Source organism: Grammomys surdaster, unplaced genomic scaffold (genome assembly GCF_004785775.1).
Source record: "Grammomys surdaster isolate TR1022 unplaced genomic scaffold, NIH_TR_1.0 354, whole genome shotgun sequence".
NCBI lineage: Eukaryota > Metazoa > Chordata > Mammalia > Rodentia > Muridae > Grammomys > Grammomys surdaster.
This window is the reverse complement of record NW_021604773.1, coordinates 262,266-284,707: the sequence shown is the minus strand read 5'-3', so window position 1 is coordinate 284,707 and position 22,442 is coordinate 262,266. Positions and strand designations below refer to the sequence as shown.

Below are 22,442 nucleotides of genomic sequence, written 5' to 3'. Positions count from 1 at the left end.
GCCCTCCTGCGTCTGCGTTCTGTACTTACCCATTTCAGAACTAAGGGGAAGGTCTTCCAGGACTTGAAATGGGGGATGGAGGCGTCTCCAGGCCTCTTGGAAAGCCATGTGAAAAGGAGAATAAGAATCACCCTGAATTGGGGGGTGGTCACACACTCCTGTGGTTACAGCACTTGAGAAGTGGAGGCACTTGGACCAGTTTCAAGGCCATCCTGTCTTACAGAGATTGAGGCCAAGCTTAAGTGAATAAGTAGTTTTCAGGCCCGCCGGTCTGCATGAGACACTCCCAACCCCCAACTCTCGTCTCTGATACACGCACATGCATTCCTATAAATACACTCATTCTCCAACCAAAACTACCTGAACAATAAAACAATGATAAAATCTAATTACTTCTCTTTTGGAAAAGCACATTTGATCTGCTAATTTATTTAAACTCATAAGCAAGCTGAAGCTGATGCACATACCTAATCTTTTTACTTTTAGAGACAGGATCTTACTCTATAGCCTTGGTAATTCACAAATCAGGCTGGCCACAAACTTGTGACAATCCTCTAACCTTTTATGTCAACTGCCAAGATCACAGGCATGCCCTTCTAAAGTAGGTACTCTTAATATTTTTTAAACATTTATGTATATGCTTCTGTATGGGCACATGTACCACCCTCACGTTCTGGGTCCCAGCGATTGAACTCAGGTAGTTAGGCTTGGTAGCAAGCACCTTTATCTGCGGAGCCATCTTGCTGGCCCTAAGGTACTCTTAAATCTATTACATAGGCCAACTGAGGTAAGTAAATTCTCTAAGACCACAATGAAAGAAGCAGCCAATATTAAACCCAAACAAATTATAATGTTATACTTAAGCAATATTATCTTTAAAATAGTAAAGTGTATTCTTATACCAGGGGAAAGATCAGTTAACCTGTCCATCCTGGTGGCAGAAGAGACTACCTGCTTTACTGAACATTCATAGTGACAGTCTGCAGGACCCATGGCTACCTTGTCCACCCAGATTGCACCTGGTGTCATCACACCCTTAGAGAGTCCCTCACAAACTTCTCACCAGTGCCACACAAAAGAGCTTTATAGAGGATGAGCCCAAAGTCCAGGGGGAGCAGGATCTGGACTAATGGTTCTCAGTGATGGAGATGGGTTATAAGCCAGGTGCTCCTGACTGAGGCCTTCAGGGGGCCTGTACCTGCCACTTCAGTCAACCTCAGCACCTGGAATACATAGCCTCAGACACAAAGCAGGCTCAGTAGATAAGCTAAAAAACCCGCCAACTCTGGGCCAGACAGATGGCATAGATTGGAGAAGGGCACTCGCTATGCAAGCCTCACAGCAACCCAAATCCAGTATGTGGAATTCATGTAAAAGCCAGATGAAGTAATGTACATCTGTAGTCCTAGTACTCCTTTGGAGAGGTAAGAGCTGGAAGCTCATGGACCAGTTAACTTGAGGTACTAAGTACATTAGCAGAGAAAAGACCCTGCCTTGCCCAGCATGGTAGCCCACACCTTTAATTCCAGTACACAGGAGGCCAGCCTAGTCTACAGCCAAAGCTACATAGTGAGTCCCTGTCTCAAACAAGACAGAAAAACAAGACTCTGCTTCAATGAGGAGTTAAGGATTGACTGACAATGTCCTCTGATGTCCACATGTGGGCCATGGTGTATGAACATACACATATTTAGAAACCTCCAACCATGTGGTTAGCCAGTATGTTGTTAGTACTGAGACTTCCCCCAAGTTGTCTTTAGACAGTGTGGCTATGAAAAGTGATGAGAAGCAAGATGCTGGAGCATTCTAGATTCCTGGCCTGGTGAGGAAGAGCTCCCTGAGGACACCTAGCAGTTGCTTCATGATCCATCCAGAATGGATGGGATGTGCAGGTTGACATGGCCTCTCGACTTTACTATTTGTGCATGTAATGGATGTATCTTGTACATATCCATGTACACGGGAAGATGGTTATCAATTGCCATGTTCTGTCACTCTTACTCCTTTGAGGCAGAGTCTTTTGTTAAGGCTGCTGCCAGCTGCAGGAGGAAGTTGGGTCCTCCTGCTTGTTGCAGTAAGTGTTCTTACCCACTAAGCTCTACCCACTGTCCCGGCTGTGCAGTTTGTTCTCTTCCGGCTGCTTCTGACTCATGGCGGCAACTTATAAACCATGTTCACTTAGATTTTCAACCCTAGTATGGATCTGAGCCACTTATGAAGCTTCCAAAACATCAGGATAGCAACCTCTGTCTAACCAGAGCAGCAGGCTGCAGCCCTGGGCATAAATGGGAGATTCTTGCAAGCCTTCTTGGCAACCCCATGGTAAAAAATTGTCAAGTCTCCAGCCTCAGGTTTCTCCAAAGTTGAGGGCCACTCAAAGTTATCAACTGAATAAAGCTGTTGGGGACACTGGAGGGTCAGAGGAGCAGAGCAAGATGTCTGGAAGGCCAATGTTTTCTACTAGGTCGTCTGCTTCAGTTAGGGCAATCCCACAGGAGGAGCCCAGTCCTGGCAGACCCCCTGTAGGATGAAACGGGTATCAGGACCCCGTCATCTTGGGCCAGTCCATAGCTTCTAGCAAGCACTCTGATTCTGAGGCTCAGCTGCAGAAACCTCTAACTCCTCCAGGACAGCCAAGGCCCAAAGGGAAGGAGAGGGCAATAGAGACAGCGGAAGAGACTCATGCAAAAGTGGCAGGTTTTATTGTCCTTCTTGGGCCAGCTGCAGTTTCAGGTCAGACAGACCTGGATGCAGGGAGAGAAGCAGGCGCAGGGCAGGACCAAGGCACCCCGTGAGCTCCAGGGCTAGGTCTAACCTGAGAGGTTGGCATTGTAGGAACAAGGGAAGGCTCCAGGGGCAGGGGTTACCCCCAGCCAGGGAGAGAAGTCTCAGAGCTACCTGTGTTCTTATCTGTGCTAGGGGACAAGGTAGGAGATATGGAAACAGCCTTAGTACACTGCTGGTCAGGTGATGGGCCCGGATGCTGACCCCAGGCTCCTGAAGCACACAGAGAAGTCTGTATTAGAGAATATGTCCAGGTGGGTTTTCCAGGGCAGGAGGACACCTTTAGGGGCTTAAATAAATGACAGGGTGAAGGATGCAGCGGGCATAGGGTGACCAGCCATCCAGGAAAGCCCGCCTGGTGCCCTGGAGGATGTGGCCCGCATTGCACCCACTCCTTCAGACTCCTGGTGGGAAGTGTTGGTTCCACCTCTGTGACAGACAGATGGGTGGAAGGCAGTGGCTGGAGGCCTAGCGCAGGTCCTCCTCATCACCCTGAATGGTCTTCTTGATTCGTAAAAGCATAGTGGTAAGCCACTGGTCCAGTCTTGAGATGGAGTCATATTCCTTCACCTGTGGCACAGAGAGGGTGAGCCATGACACACTGCTCCCTCCTGGAACCCTCCCTGGCCCCAGTCCCAGGTTTCCGAGAGAGCACCCTGTCACCTCAGTCTGCAAAGCTTGCAGTAGGAGTTGGCAGTAAAAGACTCTGTAGTCTAAAAGAACCCGAGCGTCCTGGCTTTGTGGGTGGAACTGAGGCCTTGGAAGCATGAAAACACTGCCTCTCCCATCTATGTGCCAAGTGGGATATAGCCAGCTTGACCCCTGCCCTCAGGGGCCTGGTTACCAAGGGCACCTGGAGAGTAATGTAGTGGCAAGTACTGGCTAGAGAACTAAGGTAGACATAGTTGGACACAAATGTTCAGAGTGGAGTGAGAAAGGGAAGCAATCCTGCAGGGTAGCCATGTGGTAAGAGCAGCAGAGGAGTTCCGACAGCCTTGTTGTCCACAAGGGCTTGAAGATGTTTTGGTTATCGGGATTAAAGAGGTGTGCTACCGCTGCCTGGCTTAAGTAGGGTAGAACTGATGAGAGAGCACATTGCAGACAATCCACTGGTCAGGACCTGTGTGCCACTCACCGACTCTGTGTAGCTGTCCACATTCTGTTCCTCATGGGCTTCTAGCAGCTTCTGCAAACAGGGTCAGGGTCAGCCAGACTCAGCGGATGTTGTGGGGTATAACTGCAAGGAGGACCCCACACTGACAGGTTCTGCCCCAGTCAGGACACTGTGGGGCATGTGCAGGGGAAACCCCAAGGTCCTAGCCCTACCCACTTCTCCCCACTGTCCCTGCATTAACTGTACTTGTTTCAGGTAGAGAACTGAGCAGAATGGCAGGAGAAAAACAAATCAAACAGAGCCCCTCTAAGCAATTTTGGTGGTTACCCCAGCTGAGACCCAGATCCAGGCGAGCCAGATCCAATGCTCACTTTTATCAGCTTGCATTCCCGGGAATCCGAGAAGGCTGGGAACAGCTCCTCATACTTCTGAACAGCAAGCTGAGCAACAGGAGAGAGGGTGAGAAAAGTTAAGAAAGACTGGGACACCAAAAACATTGGCCTGCAGTTCTGATTTGGTGCTCCATGCCCTGGCCTCCAGGATCACCTGACTCGTGCCTGATGGTGCCATCCCCAAGTCAGCTGAGTCCAGTTAGCAGAGGTGGCTGTAGGAAGGGGCAGAGTTTCCAGGCATGGAGTGGGGAAGGAGGCAAAAGAGCCTACTGCACACGGCAGGCCTATAGCTGCGCTTTCATACATGGAACCCTTGTGAGAGTCTTGCTCAGGTCAGTGAAGTGGAAAAACTTACTGGGGATACTAGGTGAGTTGGGTGGGGTACAGCCTGCTCTGAAAAAAACCCAACTGCGTGCTAATAATTCACCAGTATGGGCTGGGATGTGGCTCAGCGGCAGAGCATTTGCAGAGCAGGCATGAGGCTCAGGTTCCATGCCCACCACAGAATGTAAAAACAGCAAAATTACCTCCCCCAAATGCATAGCTGCCAGCTATACTCAGACAGGGAAGGAGACTGGGGCAGCCAGATGTCATGTAGCCCGTGAAGCTACAAGAGGATTGAAAGCCAACACCCAGCTTCCAGATCCTTCTACCAACCACTGCTGTCCCTATCCCTGACCTCTTGCCCAGAAGCACTGAAATTCAGTGGGTAGGCACTTAGTCAAAGGTAAAGTCATGCCAACAGGAGTCCCAGGTCCTGGCAGGAACTGTGCCTGGGCCTCAACAGCTTCTGCACCACAGCTGAATGGGACAGTCAGGATATACATACAATAATCCATAATGGGGACAGGCCAGCAAGGAGCAAGGCAGCAGCTGGGAACTCAGAAAAGCATCCAGACTATTTTCCATCCTGACCAAAGAGTAAGGGCTAAATAGATAAACTGGCCTCTAACACTGAGGAACATCTTGGCCCACTGACAAACAATGGCAGGCTGGAAAGGCGGCTTGGCTGTTGGGGACTCACCTTGGCATTGAGCATGTCGATGCAGAAGTGGCAGAGAGCCGCCTTGAAGAAGTAGTCTTTGGCGCTGTACTTGAGGAGGGGACTGTCCATGGCGCTGGTCCCTACCTGTAGCCACATATCACCATGAGCTTAGGCAGGCAACTCAAGGATGAAGGTCATCGTGGCACTAGAGCCTGCTGGGAGCTAAGCCCATAGCCTACTGTGAGGTCTGGAGACCTCAGGATGACAGTGAACACAGACAGCTCAGCAAGGCTATGAAGTGCTGCCAGAGTGACCAGAACATGATGAGGGTGTGGGTGGAGTAAGGGAAGCCAGGTGTCTGTGGGCCTCTCCCCAAGTCAGTGGGGGAGGAGGCACCACTGCCAGACATACAGGAAACTGGCATTCAGTGGGCAGAGGGGTGGCAGTTGTGGGAGCATGAGAAGTAGTGCCCGCCCGCCCTTCTCCCACGGCCAGCTGCCTGCCTTTCTTCTGGCCACAGCCTGTTTTCCCCAAGCACAGTGTTACATGACACCTGCTACTTCCCGTGGTTCAGGGTCCCCCCCTCTGCTGATTCTTCTCCCTCCTGCTCTACTTTTTCTGCAGAGGATAACCAGCTCTGGGGACAGCTCCCATGAGGAGGGGCAGGACACACCTAAGACAGGTTGCAGGTGGAAGAAGCATTTGGTGGGAGTGGCCTGGGAGAGAGTGCAGACCGAGTGGGGCAGGCAGGGTGGGTGCAGAAGCTGACAGCAGGCAACGCCCACCTGCTCATAGATGTCAATGGCCTTCTGGTACTGCTCCAGCTGTGCGGCGTAGCCAGCCACCTTCAGCAGACACTTGTTGGCTGAGCTGTGGGAAGGAGGGGCATGAAGGGACAGTAGCAAGTCCCACAAGGAAGGGTAGACTGGGGAGGGGCTACCTGTTGGACTCTTCTCCTTTGTAGTAGTCTGCAGATTGCTCGTAGTGGGCGATGGCCTGGGGAGACATGAGAAGGGGGCCACTGAAATGGAGAATAAGGTGGAAGAGTGCCTTAACACAGCTCCCCTTGCCTTCCGAGACCACAGGCAGGGCACCATGATACCAGCTCACCTTCTCCACATCCACCAGCTCTGTCTCATAGATCTCAGCGATGGAGATGTGGTGCTTGGCTGCGATCGTGAATCTGCCCTGGGGTAAAAGGGATGTGACCAGAGATGTGTTCCACACCAAGTCTCACCCCAATCCAGTCTAGCCTCCTTGGCTTCCCACCTCGGTAAGGGGTGTGACCACACATATATGGAGATGACTTGTGAAGGGATGGACAGCAATGGGTTGACAAGAGCAGTAGCCTACTACCTAGCAGCTGTCTCTCAGGACGGTAGCCTTACTAGAGGGTGAGACAGCATTTCTCAGGTCCTAGGGACACCAGGGGAGGGCCAGGCAAGGGAAGCACCTGCATGGGCCCTGCAGCCACAAGGACCATGAAGGGCACAGAGGCAGCATGTGAGGAGTGTGTGCTGCAATCGACACCCCATTCTGCAGCTGAGCTCAGCGATCAAATCCCTGCCCCCTAAAGCACAGCATAAACAGGATGGGGCAGAGCAAGGCAGGATCAGAAAGCAACCCTTCCTTACCATGTCTGTATAGATCTCAATTGCTCTCATCAGACAGTTAATGGCCTCTAGGGAGGAAAGAGAAGATGCAGAGGTCATTACAGCAGGTCCTCAAGACAGGAGGCAGACTGTACTCCCTGAGGGAGATGACAGGCACATGGTTGCCTTGGATTCAGGGCTCCTAGGATCTCCAGAGCAACCGGAAGGAACGGATGGGAGCCCTAGGCCCCAAGCAACCTGGTCAGACTGGGTATCTCTGCATACAGAGACGACGTGCTGGGCACATCTTCCCAGGAGGCCCTCTCCCTTAGTCAGCCATACTTTCAGCTTTCAAGCAGGACCAGGGCACAGTGGCACAGCCAGACTCCCATAGACTTTGAATCAGACTATCACAGCCCTGCTGTCAAAGGGCAAACTGATAGCCAGTGCTAAGCTGGGGCAGAGGCCACAGTGCTCAGCATCTGCCCTTGGAGACTTTACATTGAGTAAGCCCTATGCTTGATAAGCCCTGGTCTGACTGGCCTCTCCTGCAGAGAAGGCTGGATGCAATGAGCACTGGGGCCTCTCTATGGGGGCTCTGCACCCCCAGCTGAAGAGCACTGTCCTCTTCTTAGTGTACCCAAAAGGTCCTGGCCCTGCTGGCTGCTTAAATAGCAAGCTGTACCGAACACCAGGATGGTACCAGGCTACCTTTGTTGTGCCCTTTCTTCTTCTAAGATTTTAAATTGGGAAAAGGATGATTTTTTTTTTTTTTTTTGAACAAGTTATTTGGAGGAGAGAGGCATGAGTGGGAGGCATTTTCTAGCAGATGGAAATGAACTCTCAGTATCTTTTAACCACCGTCCCAGGAGGGGAGTACAGGGCAATGAACGGGGTTGGGGGCGTCACAGGGTTGGTCAAGGGTCTAGATGGATTATAGAACATGTGCTAGGAAGGCTCCAGGGCTGACAGTGGACTGGGCTCTCTTGGGATGAGGATGCTAAGATTGCTTCCTGTGGGGATATCAGTAGCTAAGGCCTGTTGGCATGGGATCTGTTGGTGGGGCAGTCTCTGCCACAGAGGCAGGTGAGAAACATAGGTTTAAAACATGGATTTACAGGGCCTTGGCTCCTTGCTCGGGGAACAGCTTGGAAAGTGGCAGGCTGCTGGCTGACACCCTCATCTGCTCTCACCACAGGGCTCACTGATGCCTTAGATCTGTTCCTACCCAGCCAGGTGCTTAGCCTGTAGAGAGCAGGTAGAGGGTCACAGAGTCCAGCTCAAATCTGCATTACCCTGATGTCCCTGGCCATATGCAGATCTAAGCAAGTGCTGTTCACAATAAATCAGGAACAAACTGCCAGCTCAAATAAGGAGAGGGGATGGATGGAAAGGCGTCACGTGTCTCGTACATGGTAGGCATCCAGGAAACAACAGTGGGCATGGGTTAGATAGAAGACATGTGAAGACAGACTATTTTCCTGCCTATGTACATACACAGTAAGCTCCTGCTATAAAAGGGTTAAATTCCCAGGCCATCAGCTGCTGCTAGTGGAAGCCTAGGTGAGATTCCTAAAGAGCTGATGGGTGAGACCATAGGGCAGGTGATCAGACAGGAGATCCCTCATGAACAAACTGGGTGTTCAAGCCTCCCCTGGTCTTCCAGCTGTTTCCCTGGACATTAGCCACATGGGGAAGCGCTAGAGCTCAGGGTAGCTCCCTTCTGGAGATGAGAAACTGTTATGTGCACCTCACAGTAGGTCTATGCTATCTCTGAGGAGAAAGCAAAGCCCAGAAGAGTGATGGGGCTAGGATGCAGTTTCACGGTGCAGCACAAGGCCCCAGGATCCTCAGGGATGGGAGGCGATGCCCAGGTTCCCTGGGCATGTCTTCCCCTGCTTGGTTACTCTGAGTCCTGACTGCCCCCAGACAGAACGGCTGTCGCCTGTGCAAATGCACTCCTTTCCTCCCATCTGTGGAACTGTGATTGGGAAGGGCACCATGGCAGCAGGGCTGGATGTTACAGAGCTGTCATCTCTCCCTGCCCAGCATGAGTCCCTAAACCTTAACATCAGCTCTCCACTCACAGCTGTGTTTTCCCTACCCTGTAAGGCCTCTAGCAGTCTACCCTCTTCACCTTCACACCCTTGGCTGCAGCATCCTTAGTACGCTTCCACGTCAGTCTGTACTTGTTGAGGCCAGGGCCCATGCCTGGGTCTCCAGACGAAAAGGATATGACCACAAGCTGGGAGGTACAGCACTGTTCAAAGAGCTCAGGATGCTATGTATGGTTAGCATCCTATAGGTTAGCAGCTGTTACCACCCAGGAACTAGTTAGTCCTCCCAACCACTCTTGATGGAGTATCAGCTAGGGGGCACAGATGCCAGGCAATATCTCCAGGGCAACCCGTTCCCCAGGGAGCAAGAGGGGAAAGAATGAGGAGGGCTGTGTGGAGGAGAGGACTGCTCTGAGCTGCTGGGTGTATCTAAGTCCTACCAAGCTGAGAGGTCATCCGTCTCTCTCTGCTTGTCAGGACTGAGCCACACCACATCACAGCCAAACAAACAGGAGTGACCAGTCGGCCCAGGGACAGAGTCAACATAGTCATCTCTCTAGCTGGGAGTGGTTCTGTGACAATAATGGCAACTATTCACTGATGGTGGAGAGAGCAGAGGGCGCTTTCCTTCTGCCCAGAGGTGGCATTTATCCAAACACTGAGCATCTCCCTTTCAAAAGAATATTCACTTCTTTTCTATTCTCCTGAGGGGGGAAAATCCTAGATATTTTAAAAATTTATTTCCAAGAGTTAGTCTCACATAGGCCCAAGCCTGCCTCAAACTCACTTGTGAGCAAGAGCTGAGGATGGCTTTGAACACCTGATCTTTCTGTCTTTACTTACCAAATGCTTAGAGGATGGGCACATGCCACCATGACTACGTTAGACACCTCTGCTTGCTAAAGTGTAAAGTTAGCAATCGATGTGGCTCTAAAATTTAAAAAAAGAAGCACTCTGGGGACTGGGGACGTGTACAACATATTCTCAGCATATCAGAGGACCAGGCTGAATGCCTAGCATCACAAAAATAAATGAATAAAAATATCGAAGCAAACTTCCCAGCCCAGGAAATGTGACTCTGATGTCCATGGGCTGTGCTGTGTCCCCACGGGCTCTGTTTTAAGGAAGTGGGCTCTGGCGACTCTCTCCGCTTCTTCCTGGAGTGCAGGGAAGCAAGGTCAAGCTGATTTCCACTTTACTTGGCTCATCGTGGACTGGCCTGCTCCCTCCTGCATGCTAATTCTGACAAGTGAACAGCTTTGCCTGGCTCTCTGGCAAACAGTGGGTCTGAAATGGAACTCCCACTCCCAAATGCTCAAACCCCAGGATGGGGTGATGGCTGCACACCAGGGTGGGAGGGGTGCCACCTGTGGGGCAGGATGTCAGTGCCAGCTAAAGACCAGCCAATTCTGAAGTTAGGGTCTATCATGTGTCAGTCACTGGCAAAACCCAGATCTTCGTAGACACCTGAGGATGTGGGGACAGTACTCAACTGTTTTGCCATCTGTGGCTCACACAGGCCCTTACCTTGGGGGTCAGCTTTCTTGAAAGCGTTGCCAGCATCCACGAAGCAGGTGGCTGCATCATGCTTGCTTTGGAGCTGTAGGTGCAATTGGGCAGCCTGGCAGAAAGCGTTCCCAGCAGCTAGAATAGAACAGATTGTCCCAGCTTCAGTCACTGCCCCAGGAGGCACTTTGGGCTCTCAAGAACACAGCTACAGTCCCAGGTAGAGGCCAAGATCAGCCCACTCCAGCCCAAGTAGCCTTCGCAGAGCTTCCTGGTAGGATGAGGATGTCAGAAAGCTGCCTTGGGAAGCCTAGTCCCAGGTATACACAAACAGCTGAGGTGAGCCCAGTACCAACCCATACTCCACCCAGCCTGTGCCAGCAACTCTAGAGCCACCACTTCCACAGAGAGAAAGGAAAGGCAGGCATAGCTGAAGATGGTAAATACACAATGTCCAGGCTCTTGGGTTCAGAAACTCTCCCCTTGAACAGGGAAGCCCAGAACCTAAACAGAAAGCAAGGTGGAGATGAGGAGGGTCTAAGGGGTGCTCCTCTGTAAGGGGTGCTCTGTAAGGGGTTCTCTGTAAGGGGTGCTCTGGGAAGGTACAGGTAAGAATAACCCATGTGACACTTCCCTACCCACTTCTTTCCTCAACTCCCCAAAGCTCTCGGGTATACTGCCACTATGAGTCCTTGCCTAGAAAGGGAAACAGGACATGGACAACAAGAGCCAGAGTCCATGAAGACAGCGCTCATGCCTGAAGGCCAGGACATCTTGTGCTTGTCTGCACTGTCAACACCCATGGGGTCCACGCCACTCTGCTCACAGACCTCCCCGAGACTGGCCAGGGGGAGGCAGCAGGTCTCCCCCACTGTGGGCAGGGCTTCAATATCACCTCCACTCAGCTAAGGTGCTACCTCGAATGCTCCTAAGTCCCAGCTGAGTGGGAGCCGCCAAGCTGTGGGAGGGCTGGCTTGCCTCTCACCTGAATACGGCAGGACACACAAAGCCTACCAGCTTTGCCCTACTGATCATATCATCAGTAACAGTAACAGTATCCATCATTGCCACCTGTTTGCTTTTCTGAGACAGGTTCTCTTTTATTGCAGAATAATCTCAAACTCCTAATGTAGCCCAGGAGGGCCTTAAACTCCTGACCCTCCCACCTCTGGAGTGCTGGAACACATACTAGGCTCCTGAATTATTTTTAGGAGATCTCTAAATAGTTAAAAATAAAAGTTTAAATGGCCTAAGACTTCTGTTTTGAACATGGGGAGGGGCAGGAATACAACCTATGATTAAAAAACAGGCTTAGAGTGCTGGACTTTGGGAACTCCACTCACAGGAGTGGCAATAACTGAGTCTACTGTCTTGTAGCTCTGGATCCTACCGATCAACCTTGCTGACAATGGAAGCCATATTATAAAATCTGGCTTAGCAGGCTCCACACAGTGATGGGCTGCCCCACCAGATCTCATTGGGAGGCAAGTGAATATCCTCCATGCCTCCTCTCAGAAAGACATCCTGCCATGCCCCCAACTCAGGGGGCAAAGCATCCCATTTGGTCTCATGCTGTGGCCTCCTGGGGATGAAGAGGGGACTTCAAGGCCACACGCTGTGCTGGGCCTGTGGGCACGCACCGCTCCAGTTCTTGGCCATCTTGAACATGTTCGCCGCTCTGGCATAGATCTCGCATGCTTCCTCTATTTTGGATGAGCCTCTGGAAAAGGGAAGGGAAGAGGTGAAGAGACCATCCCGTCTTCTATCAGAAAGCAAACCCGTACTCTGCCCTGCCATTAGCTGAGCAGTGCCCTTAGCCCTGCATCCAGGTAGTCTGCAGGGAGGAGGCTGTTAGTGCCATCCCTGGAGGGGAGTGTGTGGGTGCCCATGATAGCACGATGTTGATTCCTGACCTCCCCTCCTCCATAGCCTGACTCTTCAGCCTCTTCTAATTCCTGCCTAGATGGTAGGTGACCACTGAGACCTAAGATATCTACAGATTCCTACACTTGAGGAGACTGCAAAGCATTCTTGGGGGTGGGGGTATCCTCAGGACCCCGATCCTGTGCCTTGCACATGGCCATGGTTCCAGAACGGCCTTAATACAGAGTGTGTTGTCACACTTCAGAACAAGGCAGATCTGGCACATGACAGCCATATGGAGGAACACTATCATAAGACATAAATACAAACGGCTCCTGAAAGATACATATTTATATAAACACTGAATATTTCTCGAAAAATATACCCAAACCTAGTAATAGCATTGCTTGTTGAGGCAGAGCCTGTAGACCTGGGGCTGGGCTGGTGGCTTCTCCACTGCACACACCTGCACTGCTAATTTGTTTGGCAACATCTGCACATTTTCTCTTTTTCCGAAAATTTATCTACTTTATTACCTTATTTTTAACTTATTTAAAAGGACTTACTATGCTTGTAGCCTAGGCTGGTCCCAAACTGTGGATCTTCCTGCCAACACCTTCTGAGTGCTAGGATCACAGTTATACACCACAGGCCTATGGGGTCCTGGGCATGCATGTGGTCTCATGCATGCTGGGCAATCTCAGCTCTACTTCCAGCCCTGAGTGTTTTATTATCAGGATTTTCATTTGACCCTGTAGCCCAGTAATGAACACCACCACTTGCAATTTATCTAAAGACACAAACCAGAAGAACTGCAAAGGCATTGGGCACAGCATTCTAGAAATGTAAAACCACCCTCCTACATTCACGGTGCCAGGGTAGGAGCCTGGGAAACACATAAGTGCAGAGGACTCTTAGTTTCTTTGCTGAGTCACGGTCTTATACAGCTGGACTCAAACTTCCATAGTGGGAGGAGATCTGAGACCCCTCCCACTATGGGCTTGCACCATCACATCTGACTTTGGCTCAGTGAGCAAGTATTCTGCCACTGAGCTACAGCTCCTGCCTCGGTATCTTACTATTATTTTAAAATAAGTGATACCTCTTTGGGCTTTTTTACTCTTGCTTCTCAACCTCCAAGAGGTTCATATGAACCTTCTCCTGGGCTGGGGGGCTTGCAGGGGAGGGGAGCTTCCTTACTAGCTCAAACTCCTAAGTCCCTTCCATTCTGTCTTCCAACGATGACATGAAGACTGTGAGCCGACAACTGTTCAAACTCTCACCACCCACATGAGCAGTCGATGACATTCTTCAATATCCCATCAAACGGATTTCAAACCTTCTCAAACTGGTAGCAATTTAAAAAACAAAAAGGAGTATTTCCTCATTAAAAGTCACATGCACTATCCTCACCACCTGCCCTGCAACCCCCCAAATCAACAGATGCAACATGGATGGCACTTGGGAACTTGGCCTTATCACGCAGCCATGGGGGCTATTGTGTTTGTGTGTGACCTAAGACAGTACATAGCCCTGATCAGTGTGGGGCAGCACCCATGGCCCTGAACATGCCTGCACATGTGCTCAGTGTGCTAGGTCAGCAATAGTCTGGAGAACTCCTGAATGCGAACAGCACCAGGTGAAGCATTTCCTCAGAGTTCACCCTCTCCTGCTCTGGCACCGCATCCCTCTCCCCCACATTACTGGGACCCTGTCTTCTCTTGAGCCACTCCTGGCCACGGTGAGGTCAGAAATGTTCATGTTGCTGTTGGCACAGGATAAATTAGGAAGGCCCCTTGAACCTGGATATAAAATGCCCCACAAGGACCTTTGGAATGTTTCCTCTGGATGTGCTAGAGATACAAGTCAGAGTGGGGCATATGCTCAACTGCTCTGCCACTGGCACCCCTAGCCCAGGAATATTCATATTCCCTGTCTCTGACAGAGTCTCACGTATCTTGACAACCAGGCTGGCCATGACCTTGTTATATACTGAGGTTAGCCTTTATGCTTGATTTTATGTGGTGCTCAGGACTGAACTTGGGACTTTGTGTATGTCAGGGAAACTCACTACCAGCTAAGCTATATCCTTAGAATTTTATTTTACATTTATCTTATGCATATGAGTGTTTTGCCTGCATATATGTATTTATGTATGTATGTATGCCATTTGGGTGCCTGGTGCCTGAAGAAATCCAATGAGGGCATCAGGTATCCTGGAAGCGTAGTTACAGACAGTTGTGAGTCACCATGTGGATGCTATGACTTGAACTCAGGTCTTCTGGCAAGAGCAACAAGTGCTCTTAAATGCATCTCTCCATCCTTTGGAATATTGTCTGAACTGTCCATGCTCCCAGACATTAGCCACAGATCTTTCAAACCCAGTAATCTCCCAGCTAATCCTTACTTGGTGGGTGGAACTAAGTCCTATGCGGCCCCAGATGCACCTGGTGGAGCAGATGCATCCAGTGTCACAAAGAAGCCTGAGGCAGAGTGGTGATGAACAGTCACTGCGGGCTAGGTTGGCTTGAGCTCAGCACAACAGGCAGACTCAGCACAAAGTCTGTCAAGCTGTTGGCTGAAGCTCTCTGATCCCACGCTAAGCTGGGCTGACCTGTCTACTGCAGGGAAGCCAGAGGGATTTTCTGACTGTTCTGGCCCCAGGCTGCCTTCTGCCCTGATACTCTGGTCCTTGCCCTGCCTCTGTGAGGTGGCAACGGAAGATCTCCAGAGTCCCAATTCCTCTTGCAGATGGGAGGAAAGTCACAAGGGGTAAGTCCACTTGCGTAGGTTACTCAGCAAATCCTGAAACAAGCTGTATGCACACTTCCTTAGCTGTAAAAACAAGTATCCGAGGATTTGATGACTGTTCACAGAGGAGGAAGCCTGCTGTCCACATCTCAGCATGCTTGCTCACTTGCTTGGCATGAGGGCTGTACCTGATGGTATGAGTGGCCAAGGAGCTACCCCGGAAGTGGGAGGGGCACTGGAGGTGAGACACACAGCATGTGCAGAGGCTGAGTCAGAAAACATGGTTGAGGAGCTGAGGAAGGGAAGTCAGCAGTGGACAGGGCAAGGCGTGGCACAACTAGGCCAGAGCAGGCAGGACAAGGAAGAGTGGTTGGAAGGAAGATGCCCTCAGATCCACCGTGCTATGCTACCCCTCTGCTGACTCGCTAAGGCTTCCCGTCCCAGCTTGGGGAAGCTGTTTCAGTCACCTCTTTACTGTGGCCTGACTAGAACTGCTGACCACTGAGAGGATGCCTCCTGTGTGATGCAGCACAGGCTCACTGGCTGCCTCCTGCATGAGGCACCACAGGTTCTCTGGCAGCCTCCTGAAGGGCCTGGGTAGAGCTGCATGTGACAGCTGACAGGCCTCCCCCACTGACCTCCTCCAAGCTGCCTCGGTTGCACTCTTCAGCCCACAGTTCCATGCCTCTCTGGGAATAGAGGGAACTGGTTGGGGCTGGCCTGGTGCAGGCTGTCTATAATTACCGCTCAGCTCTGCTCCCCCAAGAGGCGCGGAGGAAGCAGCCTCAGGCCTCCCAGGCACAGCTGCCATATGGAGTGCTGAATGGTGCCAGGGAAGTGCAGGCGCTGTTGGCAGCGGCCAGGGGCTTCTGCAGGACAGATATGGCTGGACTGCCTCCTGCCTTTCTTGCTCCCAGAACCGTGCCATTTCATTCCCCTTGCAATCCCGCAGTTTGGGTCTGGAGTCTGAGACTCTCCCTTCTGTCCTTCTGGCAGCCACAGCCACTGGTTCCCAGTTCTCTCCTAAGCTCACTGACCAGATTATCCACCCAGGGTACTTAAGTTTTCACTAATACGACAGACCCACCGCCCGCCACAATCACCCATGACTCCCAGCATGGCTCTCAACTGGTGATGTTGCTGGGAGACCTGTAGAAGCATGAGCAAGCTGACACTGCCTGTCCCTTGTTGAGTACCCCAGAGTCCTCCACAAAATGAGGAGCGTGGCCAGGTGCATGGCAGTCTTGAGTGTACAGAGACCAGCATGCACGTGGGCTGCTGACAGGACACCTCTGCTCCGTGCTGGACTTGCCAAGCATCCTCTGGGTAAGGGACACATTATACAGCCAGCCCTCACAGGTCAGCACAGGCAGAAGGACCCAGAAGGAAAGGATCACCAGCTTGCCACCATGCCCTCAAATCTTCTCGGAACCCTCTCACATGTCTGTGACCTTGGGCTAGTACCCCAGAGCCTGCTTCTCCTCAGCTGCACAATGGAGACTGAACATGACCTGGGAGAAATCTGAGAGACAGCAGAGTCAGTACTTGGCCTAGGCACAGTGCCTGGGAGGTACTCAGGTGGCTGCAGAACAGAGGAGACAATCCCCCTCACAGTGAGCACTTTCAGAGTGGCTTGTGGTGATGCATCCTTGCCTTTCCTGTCACAGGGACAGGGCTCATATCTTGGTGAGGTTGTCACTGTCATCAGACCCCACAGAATCAGACTACGGAATGTTTCCCCACTTCAGCAGCTCAGCGTGGGCTCTGAGGCCTCCTCCTTCCAGTGAGCTGTGCTTAACTCCTTTGTTTCTAAGTCCCAGGTCTTCCCTTCCTGCACCAATCTGCCAGTGCTGACAGGGCAGTGGCCTACATCTCTGGGTCTGCACCCATGGAGTGAACCCATCAGGATCACGAATGTTCTAAAAACCTCTACCTGCCTTCAGTATGTCCTAGCTTCCCCCATGTCACGGGGAGGAGGCAATCCTTCCACACTGACATTTCTTAAGGAAGTAACCTGCAAGTGACTCAAAGGGTACAGGGGGTTTATGTAAATGCTGCCCCTTCTCATGGAAGAGATCTGTGCAGATGCTGGTGTCTGTGGGGGTGGGGTGGGGGTGGAGGATGGTTAGGGGAGGACACATTGGGACAACAACACTGTACTTAATAGAGCGTCTACTGTCCCATGAAACTGCCAGCTCAAGGAGAGGTCACAGATGTTGCTCACACAGCTTTTGTGTGCCCTGACAAAATCTCACTCATCACAGCAAATGCCAACATTTGCTTTCCTTAAAGAAGTGCTGAGGATGGCCCTGGCCTCTCAGCAACTTCTTCCACACAGGAGGTACCAGGAGGTACCTCTGTGCAGCCAGTTGGCAGAGGCCATCCTGTGACTAAGTCAGGAGCTCCTGACTTAGTTTGTGATTCCCCTACAAACCTCACCTGCCCTGTAGACTGGGTAGGAGGTATCCTGCTGTGTACTTCAGTTGTGTATCCTGGCAGCTGGTGAGCACTGTGGCTCCTATTGGGAAAGATAGCAAACTTCTGCAGATGGCAGGGGTCAGAATGAGGCAGAGCCTGGCTCAGATTGCCTGTGGGCCCGGTTGGAGGCACCCTCCCTCCCCAGGCAGGAATCCTGCACACTTCCAAAGCTGGCCTTGCAGGCACCTGGTGCCTGCAGGCAGCTCAAGCGGAACCAGCTTGTCAACATGTCATCTTGAGGAACTGACTATTTGTATACAGAACACTCTACCACCTCCTCCAGTTTCCCAGCGCCTCCAGCTCAACTTGCAGCAATGACACCAGTGAGCATCTCATATTCATACTCAGAGTCAACAGTAATCACCATGCTCCAAATCAGCCTGCTTACTCCATGGAAAAGTTCTGGGAAGAGGGGTCACTCTAACCTTGTCTCGTCAAGGGAAAAACTCCCCAACCACACTGGCATCCTATAGGAAATGGTTTGTCCTGGAACTCCCTGTGTACACCAAGTTGATGTCAAACTTACAGAGATGTGCCAGCCTCCGGTTCCTAAGTGCTAGTCTTTCTGTTTTTCAAGAGAAGGCTGTAGGGCGAAGTTAGGGATCAAGAAGAGCCCTATAGAACAGAACTGCCCTTCAGGACCGATTCAGTCCCTACGGTGCACAGCAGAGGAACAAAAGGAGGTAAAGGGTATCCAGACTCTCAGGCAGGGATGCCCATCACCAAGGGAAGGTGCGAAAAAAGGCTTTGACCCTAAACTAAATGGTGTTTCAAAGCTCCCTAGTGTCTACCAGCCCAGAGATCCAGGCGTGTGAGGATGGGTGAGAATAGCCTACTTGACCCATGCAACCTGAGTAGAGGCTTCTTAACTTGGGAAGCTTTCATCACGGACATTCCAGAGAGCAGCTAAGTGAAGGCTGCTTGTCAAATGTTTACCACATAGCCCCGGTTCCAAGAGGTGGGCCAGAGCAGGGCCCATGTGGTGGTGGTTTCTCTCCAGGTGATCTTGGGGTACTTCCAAGGCCCCCAAGTTCAGTGGGCCTTGCTCACTTTCCTATAGCACACCCTCTATTCTTCCTGGAATGACCAGAAGAAACTCACCTGTTCTTTCAAATGTTTGTAGAAAACTACTGTGGGGGCAGGCAGCAGTCTACGGGAGGCAGCACCCCAAACTAGTCTGCCAACACCCTCCCTCCCTATATGCACTGTCCACAAGCAGGCCTGAGTGTCCTGGAGTCCCTGAGCTTCAGAGGCACTAGGCTAATGGAGGGGGGTGTGAAACTACATGGGCCAGGTCTGACTACCTGGTGCCTCCTCTGCTTCCTGTGCTGCGAGACAAATAAATCAAGTTTAGACTGCCCCCTTTATCCTTTACCCACCTCCACAGTGATCTTGTGGGGACTATGTAAGATTGACAGCCTGACCCAGGCAAGGCTGGGCAGCAGAGCGAGCAACTGGCAGGCATAATCCACTATCACTGTAACAAGGTCTCAGCTGTTTTTTTTTTTGTTTTTTTTTTTGTTTTTTCTAAAAGGTAAAAGAGGAAGCCACTGCAACAGGCCCTCACTAAAATCCTGCAGGCTCCCAAGAACTCAAGTCCAAGGCCATGCTCACAGGGCTCATCTACATCCAGCCTCCCAGTGACAGTCTGACTGGGAACTCTGCCTACACTAAGCCTTCCTTCAGCAGTCAGGCTTCTGGGCCTTTTCTCAAGCTTGTCCCTTCTGCTGCTCTCCAACTGAGAGACCCCTAGATCTTCCGCTCAGCCCTGGCATGGAAGCCCATCCTCTGGGAAGCCATGTCTGTCCCTGTCCCATCATTCTGAGCAGAAGCTCTGTCACACCAGAGAGAGCTTTATTCCCCCATCCCTGCTGCCTAGACTGCTCTCCCAGGCCACTGTTCCCAGCCTCGCTCCTCACCAAGAGCCTCCCTCAAGTTCTCAAAGTTTCTTTTCAGCTCAAAAATCTTTGTGTATGTGATACAAACTGGCCCTTACACCCCACAGTTCTGCTCTGATAGAACTATCAGTGGTTGGGAAGTGGTAAACAGGTGGGACACACAGCTGCTCCCCTGGGAGCAGCCCAACTCTACACTTATCTTTCTGTTGCAAAGAGGCCAGACACTGAGCCATCAGGAAAACTACTGCTGAAAACTGGGCAGGAGGCGCCACTCCAACACCACACCTAACCTGAACTTCTTCCCTTGTGAAGACTGAAGAAACTCAGAAATTCATTCTCTCTCTCTGTCATGAAACATTCTCATCTAACTGACACAGCCTATCATTAACTGGATGTCTGTGCAGCAGGTACAAACATTTTTCAAGCTCCTTTGCTAAACAGTATCTGTCAGAAAACAACACGGGTTTCATCCTCTCCCTCCCTTCAAGTCTTTCTGTCCTCACTCAGCTTCTAACAGCCTCTCCCAGAACCCAGGCTTTTCTCCCAGCCTTTCCCCAACTTCCTGGTAGTCTTCCGTCTTCTTTGGCCCTTGTTTTGGAGGCTTCTGATTTTGTGTCCTACCCCTCTCACCTGCTTCCCGACACCTGCTTGGACCTTTCCCCAGTGCTCCTCTCTGCTTGTTCCTTCAAGAGCCTTGCCTGCTCCCATGTAGTGCCATTTCCCCCTACCCTCCTACATCCCAAGGCTCGGGGCCCTCTCCCCAGATCCCCTCAAGCTTTCCAGTCCTACCATCTTAGGTCTCCCCATCAGCATCTTACACTCTCTGAGTCTGCCTCTTCCTGGCTGGTGAGCCTTTCGGAGGGCCAGACTCAATTCTGAGCACATTACACATAGTTTATCCTCATAACAAACTTCTGCAGTCAGTTAGTTTTTACCAATGAGCCCTTTCAGGGAAACCTACTTCCTAAGGTAAAGAAAGCAAGGAACCGCATCCCAAGCATGGGTTACGCTGCTCCTAAGTTAATATGGCTGAAGATGGCAAACTTGCATAAACTTTGTGTGAGGTATCTGCCACCTCCTGGGTGTGTTCAAGCCCCAGACTTGAGGAGCACCTAGTAGGCCTCTACCCTACTGATTCCCTTGTGTGCCTCATCCTCCCACTGCCATTTTCTTGGCCAAACCAGTGTCACTGTCCGTTCATTTCTGCCCCCTACAACCAAGTCTCCAACACTCGGTCCAGGTCTCCTTGCCATCAGTCACTCTTAGCAGAGCCTCACTCTCCCTCACACCTCGTAATCCTCATCATGCACAGGGTCGCCTCAACCCAGGTCCCCTCGGTCTGGTGTCCTCACCCCGGCAGCCAGGGCCGCACAGATCCACGGGCACTAGCCTGGGAAAGGCGCGGCCACCACTTAGCGGGTGTCGTCAGCCACAGGGCCACGGCCAGGGCCTGAAAGGCCGCAGAGGGGCTCCCAAAGTGCAGAGAGCAGAAGGGCCCGCTCTTCCCCGCCTTGGGCCCAGCCTCACTCGCTGCTCACCCAAAGAGGCCGGAGAAGAAGGACTGCGAGTTCTTCACCTTGCGCTCCGCTTCAGCCAGCAGCGCCATAGCCTCAGCCTGCTTCCCGGAGGTGTCCATGACGTCGCACAGCTGCTCGGCTCAGGCCGGACACAGCCTGGCGACGACTCACAGGCCCCGGACACCGCGCACTCAGCGGAGCTCCGCCCGCTGCGTTGACGTCACCCGGGCCTGCTACCCCACGTGAACCGTGAGAACCAACCAGCGGGCTCAAGCTGCGAAGCACCCTCCTCCCGGCGCGCCCCCTCGGGCTACCGCACTCCGCACCTTGACCCGCAACACGTGATCACAAGCCCGCCGTCTGACGCCGCTAGCTTCCGAGACCCACAGAGCACACTGCCACGTGACACCAAATAAGCCAATCATAAGCCCGCACTGCCAAGTGCCCATCCCTCCCCAAAGCGCGACCTTTGACTCCCTCCAACCAATCAGAAGGCTCTACAGACTTGTTCCGCCACGCCTCGGCGGAACTGGGTTACAGTAATCGGCAAACCAGTGTCGCGGCGCTCACGTGACGCCTCAAAGTCGATGCTCCAAGTTTGACAGACCCAGCAGTTTAGCTCCGCCTCCTGGCTCACTTTATGTCTTAGTCACTTGGGAAAAAGCTGTGTAGTAAAAAAGAACCTTCTTACTCCCTCTGGCGATCGTCTCTAGAATTGGCTTGGGGAGTCCAGAAGGTCTCCATTTCTAGCTGCATGGCTCAGCTGCTAAAGGCATTTGCTACCAAGTTTAACAACCATAGTTCGATTCCTGGAACCCACATGGTGGAAGATGAGAATTGACTGCTCTAAGTTGTTCTCTAACCTACACATACAATGCCTTTAGAGTATCTTTCAGTGCCACACACAGAATGGCACTGGATACCCAGACCCATGTAAAAAGCTGTCTGTCAGCAGGTCACTGTAACAGGAATGGTGGGTGGGAGACAGGCATATGCCTGGAGCTTGCTGGCCAGCCAATCTGGCAGAATCATTGAGCTCCAAGGTCAGAAAGAGACCTGATTTCAAAAAATCAGATGCAGAACAACCTTCAGTTCAGTACTGTGCTATCGTAAGAGTAACGTCTTACTATATGAGAGAAACTGGGTATGTGGGAACTTTTGGTACTACGCTAGTTTTCTGTAAATCTAGTTATTAAAGAATCAGTCCCCAGGGCTCTGCTCACAGTGATTCCAGTCCCAACAGTGTGCTGTGGTGCAGGAATCTGTATCTGTTCTTTACTGAACTTTACTGAGTAGCAGAGAACATTTGAGGAAAGTGTTATGTGAGTTGGCTGTTGGGGACAGGAAAAGGCAAAAGACATCTTCCCCTGACCCTTTCTCAAATGCCTGTGCTCACCACGACTGTGCTCTGTCCCTGGAGTTGGTGAGTTTGGATGGCCGTAAGCAGTTACAGTTCCACCTCCATTTGCTGCAACATGTCATCCTTTTGGAACAATGAGCTATGC

At 51.6% G+C, this 22,442-nt stretch overlaps 1 protein-coding gene across 2 annotated transcripts; it reads right to left on the bottom strand.

The window, feature by feature from the left end:
• Positions 1-2,680: 2,680 nt before the first annotated feature.
• Positions 2,681-21,128, bottom strand: Napa (NSF attachment protein alpha). 2 transcript variants are annotated; one of them, XM_028779539.1, is made up of 11 exons: positions 20,959-21,128; positions 12,071-12,150; positions 10,452-10,568; positions 6,910-6,956; positions 6,386-6,463; positions 6,216-6,271; positions 6,061-6,145; positions 5,315-5,419; positions 4,270-4,338; positions 3,920-3,970; positions 2,681-3,354 (listed from the first exon to the last, which is right to left on the bottom strand). In XM_028779539.1, the coding sequence occupies exons 1-11, from the start codon at positions 21,054-21,056 to the stop codon at positions 3,253-3,255; spliced, it is 888 nt and encodes a 295-aa protein (XP_028635372.1). In that variant the 5' UTR covers positions 21,057-21,128; the 3' UTR covers positions 2,681-3,252. The 2 variants fall into 2 exon arrangements, with proteins under 2 accessions (XP_028635372.1, XP_028635373.1); XM_028779540.1 differs by lacking the exons at positions 6,910-6,956; positions 12,071-12,150; positions 20,959-21,128 and having other exon boundaries at positions 10,452-10,511.
• Positions 21,129-22,442: the final 1,314 nt, after the last annotated feature.

Excerpts from the sequence above, each read along its gene's own strand:
- Napa (XM_028779539.1), bottom strand. The coding sequence starts at position 21,056 with ATGGACACCTCCGGGAAGCAGGCTGAGGCTATGGCGCTGCTGGCTGAA. Across the intron at positions 6,957-10,451 it reads CAAGAAAGCTGACCCCCAAG|AGGCCATTAACTGTCTGATG; the intron begins GTAAGGGCCTGT and ends TTTCCTCCCTAG. Across the intron at positions 3,355-3,919 it reads TGGACAGCTACACAGAGTCG|GTGAAGGAATATGACTCCAT; the intron begins GTGAGTGGCACA and ends TCTGTGCCACAG.